This window comes from Gossypium arboreum, chromosome 3 (assembly GCF_025698485.1).
Source record: "Gossypium arboreum isolate Shixiya-1 chromosome 3, ASM2569848v2, whole genome shotgun sequence".
NCBI classification, from domain to species: Eukaryota; Viridiplantae; Streptophyta; class Magnoliopsida; order Malvales; family Malvaceae; genus Gossypium; species Gossypium arboreum.
In genome coordinates, this window is record NC_069072.1 from 46,747,891 (window position 1) to 46,762,458 (window position 14,568).

The window sequence follows — 14,568 nt, forward strand, 5'->3', positions numbered from 1 at the left end:
ATCAACTTTTTGAACTTACTACTCTTATTTGATAAATGGCTATAGGAAATGTGCAACAAATGAAAACTTCTGGGATTTTTGCCCAGCCAATATGTGCCCTACATTTGAAGAAGATTTAAGTGAACATATCAATTCAATTGGAGGATTTCCTAGTTCATTGTGAAAGAGAATAACACCTATTCCAACACTTAAAATCTTGGATGGAGGAATCACCCATATGTTAACTATAGAATAAGGCTACAAAACTTTTCAAAATTTGCAACCAAGGTTACTTGCTCCAATACAATCATCTTTTTCAAAGAATAATATGTCTCTTAAATAAATTTTCAAATAACTTTCCACTAACACAACAATTTTACAAGAGTGAAGATTAAACATTCAAGATTTAGAGAATCAAATAAGTCAATTAACAACTTTAGTGAATATAATAGAATAGAATAGAATAGAATATCAAGGTAAATTGCCTTTACAAATTGTTGTCAGTCCAAAATAGAACATCAATGATTACATTGAGAAGTGATAAGGAGTTGAAAGAAAACAACAAGGTGAAGTGTGAATGTAACATCCCGATTTTGGGCCTAGTCGGAATAGTGGTTTCGGGACCACAAATTCGATGAGGAAAATTTTATTTTTATTATATTTTTATGGTCTAAAATTTCACAGAATAATTTTGTGAAATTGTTTTTTTTGAAAATTTTGACATTTGGGCACTTAATTTAGTCAAAAGGACTAAATCGTAAAAAGTGCAAAAGTTGAGTTCTACATGCTAGAGGTGTCCAATTGTTATGAAATTTTAAATTGGAGGTCCTTATATGGTAATTAGACCATTGGTTAAGTTGGTGGACAAAAATGGACATGGTTAGACGTTTCCAAAGTTTTTCATTAAGGGTATTTTAGTCATTTAGTTATTAAAATGAATTAAAAACAAAATTAAAAGCCAATTTTTGTCCATTTTCAACCTCTTGGACGAAAATTGCATGGATAAACCATGGATAGGGTTTTTCAAGCTTCCAAGCTCGATTGTAAGTCTATTCTAGCCCATTTTTTAATTATTTTTACTTTTTTGCAATCTCCGTAACAAGATCTATCTATTTCTTCCATTAATTTGAGCTAGGGTTCATGTTTAAAAGTTGAACCATGTGTGACATGCATGTATTTTGATGTCTAATGGTAGAAAATGAGTGTTGGGTGTTAAATAAATGACTTTTATTAAGCGATTTTCGATGAAAACGTTTGAAAGGATAATTTTGTAAAAGTTGTAAAAATGGTATAAAAGTGTGTTTTGATGAGAATTGTGGTTTGATATAGTTATAAAAATGGTTCGGCTAGGCTTAAAGAGTGAGGAAATTGAATAAAAATTATTTTATAAGCATAGGGGCAAAAGTGTAATTTTGATAAAGCTTAGGGGCAAAAATGTATTTTTTCCAAAATATGATTTTTGGATCACATTAAATAATGTGACTAATAATTAGACTAAATGTGATATTATAGATCAAGGAAAATGAGGATTGGACCTAGATCGGGTGAAAAATGGAAAATCAACGGTTAGGTTCCTTTTTGCTATTTTGGTGCCGAGGTAAGTTCGTGTGTCAATAATATTACAATGCTATGTTTGAATTGAAAATTATATATTATTATTGCACGAATGACATGATTTGATATATTAAAAAGTGATGAAAGAATGGTATATAAAATTTGTGAGAACAATGATATATGACTAGTAGCACATGAAATGTTTGATGGTTCAAGCATTGATGGCTTGCTATACAATAGTTGAATATATTGAGAATTTGATATAACATGATGTTTTATTAAGTTGGATAACTTGTGAAAGAGTGAAAAAGAAGGTAAGTCCATTTACAAGTAAATACGATGTGTGAGGTATGTTAATTGCTTAAATGATGATTATATGATAAATGTATGCTCTTGATAAGAATATGATTTGAGTGCTCAATGTATGAAAATTTATGAAACATTGACATGATTGATAATAAGAAGAAGAAAAATCTCGGTTGAATGAAATAAGATATTCGATGGATTCTTGAAAAAGAATTAATGATAAAAAGGATCTAGCCCGGGCGGGTGATCCAATCCATATATAGCCCTCTCGAAGAATATGTGTGAAAGGATTTAGCCTAGACGAGTAATTCGAATTAGGTTCTGAATTTAGCCTGGACTGGTAATTCAGATCCGATCTCATTTGAGTATATGTCGTTGTAGGAGATTTAGCCTGGACGGTAATCCCGACAATACTTTATGAGTTTATATTACAGGGGATTTAGCCTAGAATGGTAATCCCGCTGTAAGAAAGGAGGTTCACGGGAATGTGCTTTTTAGAAAGGGAAAATATTAATTGACGGATATAAACTTGTAAAGCGATCTAGCCTCTCGAAGAATATATGTGCAATATGGATTTAGCCCGGACGGGTAATCCGATTAGGGTCTGAATTTAGCCTAGACTGGTAATTTAGATCCGAGCTCAGGAGAGTAATTGTCGTTACAGGGGATTTAGCCTGGACTGGTAATCCCAACGATACTCTATGAGTTTATATTACGGGGGATTTAGCCTGGACTGGTAATCCCGCCGTAAGAGTGAGGTTCGCAGGAGTGCGTACTTGAAATGATCACTTGTATGAATTGACGGTGAATAGGATATCCATTAAGATTCCGAGAAATTCAACGAGATTAATATGAGAAATAAAATAAAAGGGTTCTTGCCATGATAAACTCATTTATGTTATATGATACTATTCTGATGTATATGAATTGTCATGTTTGGACGAGTGTTGTTCTAAGTGATAGGACAGGAAAGTACTCGAAACCCATGAACTTTTGATAAGAATGAAAATGAATGAGTGATACTTATGAGAGTAATTTCATGAAAATCTTGTGATGGTATCATTATATTGTATTAAAACAGTTTGGACAGCCGTAGTAGTCCTACTTTGAAAATCTACCAAAAATTGTGGAAATCTAATTAGAGACTGAATAAGATATGAAATTAAAGCTTGTTGAGTCTAGTTTTACATAAAGGAAACGGTGTAAGTAAAAGAATTTCATATTATGAGATATTTGAATTTTTGTGAGACAGGATTAGAGTGATTTCGGGCTCCCCTGTCTTAATTTTAGAAAATCATTAAAAATTGTATGAAAATAATAATGGGTTATAAATTAGATGCTTAAAATCCTTAATGAGTCTGTTTTCAAGGGAAATAGACGGGAGCATCATACGAGTCCCATACTATGAGATAAATAAATTTTAGTGAAGAAAGGTCAAAGATGTCAAATAGCGAAATAGGGGAGACTTTAAAGAATAAAATGTACTTATTGGCTGGACCAAGAAAGTTTCAGGGAAAATTAGCGGATCTTAATTTGGAGTTTTGTAGCTCCAGATATAAATAATTTAGTGACTGTGACACTTTGAATAAATAAAGAGAAATTGAAAAATAGCATGTTAATACATTGCTTATTATTTTCATACGAGCTTACTGAGCATAAAGCTTACTCCCTCCTTTCCATTTCTTTTAGTGTTGTTAGGTTGGCTAGGGGGTGGAGATCGTCGGAGATAACATCACACTATCAAGCCAATACCTTTGGAGTATTGAATACATATGTTAAAATTATCAAGTGAGTGGCATGTATAGGGACCTAGTTCTATGACATGTGTTATTATGATTTGGCCAAATGTATTGGCCCATTTTGAGCTATTGTATATGGCCATGAGATGTGGCTTATATTGATTATGGCTTGTAAGTCTAGCTAGTCATGTTATGATTTATTGCTTATGATGTGAAGATATGATTATGTTTGTTTGTCATGCATGGTTGGCAATATGTCATGTGTGTTGAATGCATGTTTTATGACCATGAATTAAATGTGTAATATGGAGATAAAATAATAATGCTTTGAACATGAAAGTTTGATGATAAGTTGAAATAAATTGGCACAAAGATAACTATGGTATGACTAGTCTTGGTTTAATGTGGGAATGTGTAACACATGCATGTTGATAGGTAAATGATATGTTTGTATCATAATTGAGGATATTGAATGTCATTGGATCCATGTATATGTGTGTGCATGTAAAGGTAACAAAAAGACTTGGAAAATAGCCTAAGAGTTAACTACACGGGATGAGACACGACCGTGTGTCTCCACCGTGTGAGGGACACGGCCTGGGGACACGGGCGTGTGACCTGGACGTGTGGTTCAATTTATTTGCTGACGTCATAAACAGAAAGTTACATGGCCTGAGGACACGGGCGGGTTGACGACACACGGGCGTACCCCTGTGTCCACACGGGTGTGTGACCCTGTTTCATGAGAAAAATTTTTAAGTTTTCCTAGAACTTTCCAAAGTTCTCAGTTTAGTCCCGAATCGTTTCTAAACTGTGTTTTGGGTTTCGTATACCCAAATAAAGGACTATGTGCATGTGATAGAATGATTTAATATATGAATGAAATTTTATGACCCTGTTTGCATGATTGTTTGTGTTTAATTCCAGTAATGCCTCATACCCTGTCTCAGCGTAGGATACGGGTAAGGGGTGTTACAGTGAACATGATTTGGAAGAGGAAATAATATAATGTAAAAGAGCCCAACTTGTGTATGTTTGTTAGTTAGAATTGAGTCTTTCTACTTTTTAATGCTATTGGCAAATTAAGTCTTAGCTGTTTTGTTATGGGTTTATTGAGAAGATAATGAGATATTGGCTCCTATTCACTTTTTCGATAACTAGAACTAGTTTATCAAATTGAATTTTATATTTACATTAATGATCAAACTAATGAATTAAAATTGATATTCACCTCGACTAGATTTTTATCATATTTATTTCTTAAATTTTATTTGATAACATTCGTTCAACAATTTTAATTTTTAGTTTCAAAATTCTCCTTATTTTTATTTTATTTTATTTTATTACTAAGAGTTAAAATCATTATCCATCTTTATATATACAACCTCTTTATTTTAATAATGAACTTTTGGAACTTTTAAAATGGTTGGTTATTATTATTTTTTACTTTGATGCACATTTACTTATCTGCACCTTATTTAGATATAATTATAGTATTTGATTATTGATGCAAATCCAAAATAAAGTTTTGATGGTTAATATGCTTAATTATACTTTAACTTAAGTATGTTGGATTAAGAGAATTGTGATGAGGGGAAACTATGGTTGTTACATTGATTAGCTTATTGGTTTACATGGTTTTGTTCAAAAGTTTCCAAAAGGGATATTGTTGAAGTAAGTTTTTGAAGTAGTTGTCTATGTGGCAATAGAATTGTCCACTTTAGTCATCATTGTGACGACCAATTTAGTTGTCTTACTTGAATGTTGGCAATTTTTGAAAACAAAATATTGGGCTATAATCGATGTTGATATTATTGAAGTATACAAGCTTGTCAATGAAGATAAATTCATTTCGAGAAACACATTTTGAGAATTGAATAGTATAAGATCTTACATATCAAACCCCTTGCTTTTATGGAGATTGAATCAAGAGCACTAAAGATGTATCTTTCAATAGTCCACTTTGGTCTTAATTAGTATATTATTTTAACTATTTTAGCTGCTATTTAATAAGGATTTGAATTGTAGTACCTCTAGTATGTTAGTAAGTCTTGAATTTTTATATATTTATGAGATGTATATGTTTATATACAAAGTATTGAAAGCACTTATTGGTTTATAGAGAGACATTTTTTTCTAAAGTGCATTTGAGATAGTAAAACCAGTTTGTTTTCTGGTTTTACAACTTAAGTTTTTGGTGGAAAATTTAGATATGAGAAATCTAGTCTTTGGATAGTGAGCTTACTATACTGGAGTGTGATAGGACTCAAGTCACTTCTTGTATTGAGTTTAAGGATAATGGATTTATCTCACCGATCCATGCTCTGAGATGTAGGGAAACTGAAACATGTAAACAATTTTTTGTTGTATGTTTTTATTGTGTTACGCAATGCAACCAAAGGTGCCTACTTTCGTTGTCACTTACATTCAGATTTTGTTTTATTAGCATATTAACAACTTATTCAGCTCAATAATTTTTCAATCGAGGTTATTTTTAGTTGACTCGTGATATTAACTCAATCAGCCAGGGGTTTAAATAATAGTATAGAAACATTGATTATACTAGTAAAATTGAGGTTTTAAGCTTTATTAATGGTATGCATTGAAATCTAATCATTTGTAATTTTTATTAGTTTTATTTAAAATGTAAATAGACAAAAGTATTATTTAAAAATATAATTTATTTAAAATAGGTGAGTATAGTATAATAAATTTTCAATTGAGTTATACTAACAAACTCAATTAGTTAGAGATTTAAATAATAATATAGATAATATGGATAAAATAATTGAATTAATGTTTAAGAGGAAGTTGCCAGTTTCAACCGCCAACACCAGTCGAAAGCCACCGAAATAAGAGAGAAGTGTTAGGTAACGCGCAATGGCATTGCGACTTCTAAATTCCAAAAATACCCTTAGAGCCGTTTGCATTGACGTCAGCGTGTCTCTCACCCTCGAATCCTCTGCTAAACTCATAAATTTGGAAAAGAAAAAAGATAAAAAGAATAAAATCCTACAAAGAAAAACTACAATCGTTGGAAATTTAGAAAGGAAACAAAGAAGCGTTCGCAGCAAAAGAAGCTTAATTAGAAAATTTCTCCCCGATTTCTTCGTTACTTCCCTTCATCCAACATAAATTCCCCATTTCGTCCGCTAAAGGTAATTTTTTTTCAAAGAATTATTTTCCCTCATTTTCCAATTTGGAAACCTCCGACTCGCTGCTCTTACTCAGCGCGATTACGGGGTTTTTTATTTTATTTTTTGGATTGAATTAAGCAATGAAAATTGAAAATATTTTGTTAACTTTGCAGAAATTATGAGTGATCACCTGGTTTTGTATGTGGATCGTCTGGTGAGGCCGGTGCCGTTACAGCCGGTGGAGTCGGAGGCTGGTCCCTCAACGGAGATTTCGGGCCCATCCTGCTCGCCCAAGGAAAAGGAGATCTTCCGTGGAGGCGGCGAAGAGGAGCCGCTCATTCAAACGGCGGAGTGTCGCATTTGCCAGGAGGAAGATTCCGTTGAGAATCTTGAGACCCCTTGTACCTGCAGCGGCAGCCTCAAGGTAATATTATTATTATTATTAAAAAATTGATTAAGAATTTTTTTTAATATAAAGTGTATTATCTAGAGCTTTCTAGATTCCGCTTGCAGTTTAATGAACCTCGTAAAATTAAGCTAAATATCGAAATTAGCATTACTTGCTTTGATATTATTAATGCCATCTGTTTTAAATTGCAGTATGCGCATAGGAAATGCGTGCAACATTGGTGCAACGAGAAAGGAGATATCATTTGCGAGATATGTCATCAGGTATATGCTTGCCTTAATGTCCCTTATTTTGATATTGTTATTTTGTTTTAGAGACATGCATTGCCTGCTGCAGCTTCATTTCATCCTTTTAATTTGTCATAAGATTTTCAACTAGCGCCTGTAGGCCCTTTTGTGTCTGTAAGAAAAGAAAGTTTGTGGCTTTTGAAGTAAGCGGTTGCAAATGAGTGTGGAATAGGGTGATCAAGTATCATCTGCTTTTAGGAAGAATATTAATAAACCATTTGATTGATGGGAAAAGGCCTTGTTTCGTTATTCCTGGTTTATCATGCAGTTTTCCTTTCATAGTTCTTTTTACTTCTCAGAATTTATCACGATAGTGGTTAAATATGAGCAACTTTTTGGTCAGACACAGTATGGATTTTAATCATGATGTTAAATTCTTACTTCTTGTTCAGTGGCTATTGATTATTGGTTGTTTTGACTCCTTGCTGATGTAGTCTATCCTTTTAATTTGCTGTGCAGCCTTATCAACCTGGTTATATCGCTCCACCTCGCCCCCAAACTGAAGAAACCGCTATTGATATTGGGTAAGTTAGATGGTCTCACATGTAAGACATTTCTATGCTATGGTTGGTATTTGGTGGACTTCTTGTAAAGATGAAATCAGCATATGCTATGAGATTTATCAAGCATGACATCCATCACAAACTTTGATCTAAACTTGCTTGACAGATTAGTCTGTATAATCTGGTTGGAGGATTCCATCGTTTTAATTTTTGTATCTGTCTTACAGTGGAGGCTGGACAATCTCTGGCACCCCTGTGGATTTGCGTGATCCTCGCCTCTTGGCCATTGCAGAGGCAGAACGGCAAATTTTGGAAGCTGAGTATGATGAATATACTGCATCAAATGCCAGTGGAGCTGCCTTTTGCCGTTCTGCTGCTCTAATTGTAAGCTTTTAATTCTGAATCTGCTGGATATATTGAATTTCTTATCATGTTTAACATGTACTGCTCAAAATTGGACCCATTGGCCATTATCAATTCTACTTATTAGTATATTAGCCATGCGTCAAGGACATATTTTGATGAACTGATTTAGAGAAAGGAGTTTGCTGAGGTGTTTGAGCTTTATACTCGAAGAACTTTATTTTTTTGGTAGATATTGCTCTCATCTCCCCCCTGGCATACTCATTGCATTAACTGTGGAGAAACCTATTTTTACTGTTTTACAGTTTCCAGCTCCCAACTTCCCTCTATCTAAGTAGAAACTTGAGCCACTGGAGCTGTGGTGCAATTCCACATGGGCCACAATTACATTGGTCACCTCAGCTGATTTTTCATGTCCACAACTTCTCTTCTTGTTCCTTCCCTTTTCTCTCTGTAACTAGGCATGTTATACATAACAGTGGAGAGAATGATTTATACCACATCCTTTTAGGGCCTTCAGCTCCCAACTCTGATTCCTGAAGAAAAACCATTTAGATTCTGCCTGGTGGACGAGCATCTCAGTTGAAGTTTTTCATGAGAATAACTGCTTTTGATTCCTTAAATTTTCTTAAAATTTAAAAATAGTTCATTTTCTTACATGACCATTTAATAAAGAGTCGGCTATCAAAATGATTGATGTTGTTCTTTTTCTTCAATTTTATCAGTTAATGGCCCTTCTGCTGTTGCGGCATGCATTAACTGTTCCAGATGCTGATGCAGAGGATGATGTGTCTACCTTTTTCTCTGTAAGTTTTACCTAAAGCTGCATCCCATATTCACATTAGCACTTGTTCAAGCATATGCATTACAGTCATCATACCATTGAGCCAGTTTTCTTAAACTGTTTGGTTCCTTGTGCAGCTTTTCTTGCTTCGTGCTGCTGGGTTTCTCTTGCCATGCTACATCATGGCTTGGGCCATCAGTATATTACAGCGACAAAGGCAAAGACAGGTCATTAACCTTTATTTGTACCTTAATTTGAAATCCCTTGTTTTTCCCTCTTCCAGGCAATGTTACAGACCTTGGAACCTTACATCATAGACATGGTTTTATACTTGAGTTAATATTGAAGCTTAAATCGTTATCTGTATCAGGAAGCAGCAGCATTAGCTGCAACACAGGTTGCTTTTGTGCTACAATCCGGGCAACGTAGGGGTATGCATTTTACCATTGCATCAGGACCTACAATGACCACTCATCATCAGGAAAGCATTTAACTTATAGGAGACATGAAGTCCTGCACTTACATTAAATTGGTTGTTGATGAACAGATGAGGATTGATTGTTCCTCCTATTCGATAGACTTCGGAAACTTTTCCTTTTTTTATTTCGTTGATCTCCACAGATATTCTGTGAAAGAGTAGAGCTGCACTAATTTCTGTTTTAATGAAATGCTGAAAACTTTGGGTTGCTGTGGTTTGTACCCATCATTGTGTATATGTATATATGAGGTATGCCAGTACTTGGTTTTCTTTCTAAACAAAGAGGTGAGTGTGTGTGTATATCTTGTCATATACCCTTGGTCAGGCCTAATCATGTATGTGAACAGTTAGAAGTAAAGACAGTAAATGCCTTTTACATGTATTTGCCAAGCTATCGAAACTCAATAAGGCCATGCTTGGTTGGATTGTTAGTGGCGTCTTATGTTATTTGGTACAGCTGTAATTTAACAAGTCACGTGACTGACTTTTATAAATGAGTTGGGGGATACTAAATATTTTAATGGAAGTAATATATTTATTTAACACTGTTGTTTTGAGTCTTAATTCTTTTTGTTTTTCCAATCATAAATCCCATTAACTAAAGCTCCTCGGTTCTTGCTTCTCCTCGGTTCTTGCATCTCCTTTCATCATTCAAACTTCATTATTTTTCCAATCATAAATCTCATTAATTAAATGAGTTGTGTTTTTATTTGTTTTCTCAAAGCTTCACTTTTTTGTTTTTGTATTATTTCTTTCTCTTTGGATTAGAGTAGTCTCTTTTGTTGTTTAGAGATAAATTATGTATCTTTTTCTTTTCTTGCTTCTCTTTCTGTTTGGGTTTAGTCCGCTAAAGCCAAGTTGTTGAAATTTTCTTAAACCTGCGAATTTCAGACACTAACATGACATCTTCTAAACTCTTTCATTGCCTCAATTGGATTCTTTTCCTTCTTTCAGATTTTTTATGCCTTTCAACGGAAAAAAAGAAAGTAATGAAATTTATGATGGTTTTTCTAAAAGGTGGGATGGTATATTTATAAATAACATATATTTTAACATCCAACTACTTTGATTTAATAGTTTCTATTTCGTTTCATTATTTGAAAAACTCAAATGATATTTATCATAACACGTTTTTTTTTTTTTTTTTACATATAAATGACACTCCAACACTCGATTTGGTCGCTGAATTTAAATATGAGACGTCACGTTATATTGTAAGAGCAACTCATATCAATTCAACCTTATTTAACAAATAATAAATCATTCAAACAATTAAATTTCCATGCATTCTCATAACGTACACTTAGATAAGTAAAACATTTGCCATTTAATCACATCATAAGCATACAAGGTATGTACAAGAATAAAAACATAATTAGGATTTGAATCCAAGCTCATATGACCAAAATCTACAGGAAGTCTCAAGACATATAACTTCCACGTCTCAAGATCAAAAGTACCAAACACGATCAGGTTGGGACTAAAAGACAGCTAGCTAACATATGCAATTACGGGAAAGATTTCAAAACTGCATCTCTACGTAGAACTCTAGAATATGAGTTGTTATTACAGAATTGGTTTGGGTTTCGATTGAGTTGCATAATGTTCGGAAGTTGCATATCCATACATGATGATGGCATTCCTCTTCAATTTAAAAGAGCACCACTTTCACCCATCATTGTTCCAACCCAAAGGACGCAAACTCCAAAGGCAAAAAAAACCCTAAACCCCCAACAATAGAAATATAGGCAACCATGCCTAAACTCTTCACTCCTCAGCCGTATATAATAACGCATTCGTTTTTATAAATATTATGGCATTATGCTATCAAATTATATATTATTATAACATTTTTACCACAAGAAGACAATTACAATTTCATCCTTATATTATTATGCTTTGTATGAATTATTCAATATGATTTTTACGTGAAAAGCAAATAAAACAAATATTAGTTTAGGATCCATTTGTTTACATGTAAAAGGTTTTATAGAAAATATTTTCTGTATTTTTCTGTGTTTGTTTCACAGAAAACAACTTGGTCAACGAAAAATGACTTACAGGTCAACGTAAAATAAGCCTTTTTTCTGTCAAATGACTTACTCTCTTGAAAAGCGTATGTCATTTTCCGAAAAAGAGCTCATCTATAGATAATTTTATTTTATATAAAATGAATTTAAATCAAGCTTAATATTATTATATTGATAATAAATTTTATTTTTATATTTAAAATATTTAAAATTATTAAAATATTATATTTTCAATATTATTAAACATACATATTTAATTATTTATTTTAGTCACATAATAAATTATTAATATAATAAATATAATTTATTATTTAATAAATTATTTAATATTTCAATTTTATTTTAATAATAAATTTTAAAATAATAATTTTAAATAATATTATTCACATATTATTGAAAATATTCAATAATAATATTATAATAATAAATATTTATTGCAATTATACATATATTAATAATAAATGTTTTGTAGTATTAAAGTTAAAATATGTCATAAGTTTATGTACACTTCACAGATTTGCAATTTAGTTTTTGTACTTTTATTTTCAAGAATTTAGTCCCTTTACTTTTCAAATTTGAAAATCAAGTCCAATTGTTAACATTGTTAATTTTTTTTGTCAATTTTGTTGATGTCACATTTTAAATAAAAATATTCATTTGGTAGTCATGTAATTAAAATTGACATTATAATGAACTGAATTTAACATAATATTTTAATATATGCAAAAACAATGTAAAAAAGAAATTATAGATACAAATAAATTCAATTAAACAATAAAAAATTAAAAATCTCAAATGTATGTTTGTTTCATTTAAAACAACTTTTATGAAATATTTTTAAGAAATCTACCAATCAACAGAAAGTATTTTACACAGTTTCATCCAAACACTGGAAAATATTAGCTTTTCTAGAAAAGTAAATCATTTTCCAGAAATCATTTTCCGGAAGTCATTTTCAGTGAAACAAACAGAGCCTTAGTAGAAGTGTAAGAAAGAAGATAAAGAAGAAACAGTAGAATCAAAACATGCAAGCTAGCTATTCTGATACCCTTATATAGTAGAGACACACAGGAACAGAACTTAGTGGCAAGTTAGAGGATCCCACGATCACTCTAGAAATTCGAGAAGAATTGGTTAAGTTTCCAATCATATGTAGTATTCTAGTTCAATTCTAATTAGGTCTCAACTAAACTCTATTACTTACCAAGTCAGCATAACATATACTAACCCCAAAGGCAAACTTATCAAGCTACGAACTAACGAGTTCATCCAAACATCTCGGGTTGGCAGATAGTTAACAGAAGAGCCTACCAAAACTTGGAGTTCGCCAAATGACAGAATCCCATAAAATACGCCAAACACACAGCTAAAAACAAATATTCTACTAACTTACTTGTTTAACTATACACCAAACAGTAATTTGATACATTATTTGCCGGCAAGCTATTACAATATTTGATATACAAGTCAAAATCTTTAAATTATTTGTTTAAATAGAATAAGTTAATTAATTTTAAAATTTTAAAGTGGATTTCATCTTTCAATTTTAATACTTTTAAAGTTCACACTCATATATATATATATATATATATAATTGTGAAGCATCCACAATTTGGATGAAAGAAAAACCTTTATTTCAAAACTATATTTATAAAAACAAACATATTCAACCATTGATTATAAAAGGAGTGATAAGGTACTTACGTATAAATTCTCATAGATTTCAAGTTTGATCCCAACGCATTTATTTATTTATTTACTTATTATCATTGCAATATTGGAAGCGAAAAAAGAAGAAGATAGTGTTTGAACTCGTATCATATATGTACCAGGCGGGAGCGACTACTCCAAACAAGTCTTAACATTATATTTTTTTGGGTAAATTACATCACAGATCACTCTAAAATAGCATCGTTCCTATTTTGGTAACTCTAAATTTTTTTTTGTTAATTTAATCACTCTAATTAAGAAAATTGTTTGAATTAACCACTACTGTTAAAAATTTCGTTAATTCACAAATAGATTGCTAACATAACATTTTTTTTAACTTTTGACTAAAGTTAGGGACTTCTTTATAATTAATCCAAAACAATTTTTCAGTTTATTTACAACATAAGAACCCACAATCCTCATCACTGCCCAACATCAACCATAAGAACTGTCAATACTCATAACCACCCAACACCCACCACTGTCCCCATCTCTATCGTTCCTCACTCTGCCACCCATTCACCACAAGATCCCTGTAGCAAAGAACTTAAATAGAGTTTTTTAAACTTTAGGGATTAATTTCAAATTTGAGTAATAAAATTTATGGGTAAAGTACAAAACTGGTCACTAAAGTATTATCCATGTTTTATTTTGGTCACTAGACTTTCAATGTGTTCTATTTTATTTACTAAACAATACAAAATCAAATATTTTAGTCACCGAACGCTAACAGCGGTTTGAACTTTCACGGAAGTGTTAACATGTGTTTTTATTGGTCTAATAAGAAATTTAGCCCTATAATGTTTACACATTCTATCAATTTAATTATAAATATAAAAAATTCAATAAATTTAGCCCTCATGGTTTACAAAATTTGTCATTTTAATTCAAATTCTTAAAAAAAATCAATTAATTAATTTAACCATCAACATTTACAAAATGACATTTTATTTTTAAAAATTTTGTAAATAAAGCATCAATTCTAATCAATGAAAAAGAAAATAAAAAATTGGCTCACAAATAAACTAGGAAAGGAGTTGAATAAATTTGGGAAAGACCCAGAAAAGAAAATCTTGCAAAAAGTGTCATTTCTTCAAATTTTAAAAATTTGAACATTACCTACAATGATCAAAAGTGAGCACAGGCTTGGGTAAAATGCCTTTCCCTTGTGTTACTTTGAACCCCAAAGCAACAACGTCATGACTTGAAGCTGCAACAGCTATGCTTGAGTATCTGCATAAGAATATGAAGCAATCGGATTCAAAGTATTACGAGCTATCCTAGTATTA

General features: G+C 31.9%; 1 protein-coding gene across 1 annotated transcript; it reads left to right on the plus strand.

The window, feature by feature from the left end:
• Positions 1-6,426: 6,426 nt before the first annotated feature.
• Positions 6,427-10,082, plus strand: LOC108466038 (uncharacterized). The gene is made up of 8 exons (XM_017766406.2): positions 6,427-6,736; positions 6,889-7,139; positions 7,316-7,387; positions 7,871-7,935; positions 8,142-8,298; positions 9,003-9,083; positions 9,199-9,288; positions 9,432-10,082. The coding sequence occupies exons 2-8, from the start codon at positions 6,894-6,896 to the stop codon at positions 9,552-9,554; spliced, it is 834 nt and encodes a 277-aa protein (XP_017621895.1). The 5' UTR covers positions 6,427-6,736; positions 6,889-6,893; the 3' UTR covers positions 9,555-10,082.
• Positions 10,083-14,568: the final 4,486 nt, after the last annotated feature.

What these genes read in the sequence shown, in the direction of transcription:
- LOC108466038 (XM_017766406.2), top strand. Translation starts at nt 6,894, where the DNA reads ATGAGTGATCACCTGGTTTTGTATGTGGATCGTCTGGTGAGGCCGGTG. An exon ending in GAAACCGCTATTGATATTGG is followed by an intron (nt 7,936 to 8,141) that starts GTAAGTTAGATG and finishes TCTGTCTTACAG; the next exon opens with TGGAGGCTGGACAATCTCTG. An exon ending in GCCGTTCTGCTGCTCTAATT is followed by an intron (nt 8,299 to 9,002) that starts GTAAGCTTTTAA and finishes CAATTTTATCAG; the next exon opens with TTAATGGCCCTTCTGCTGTT.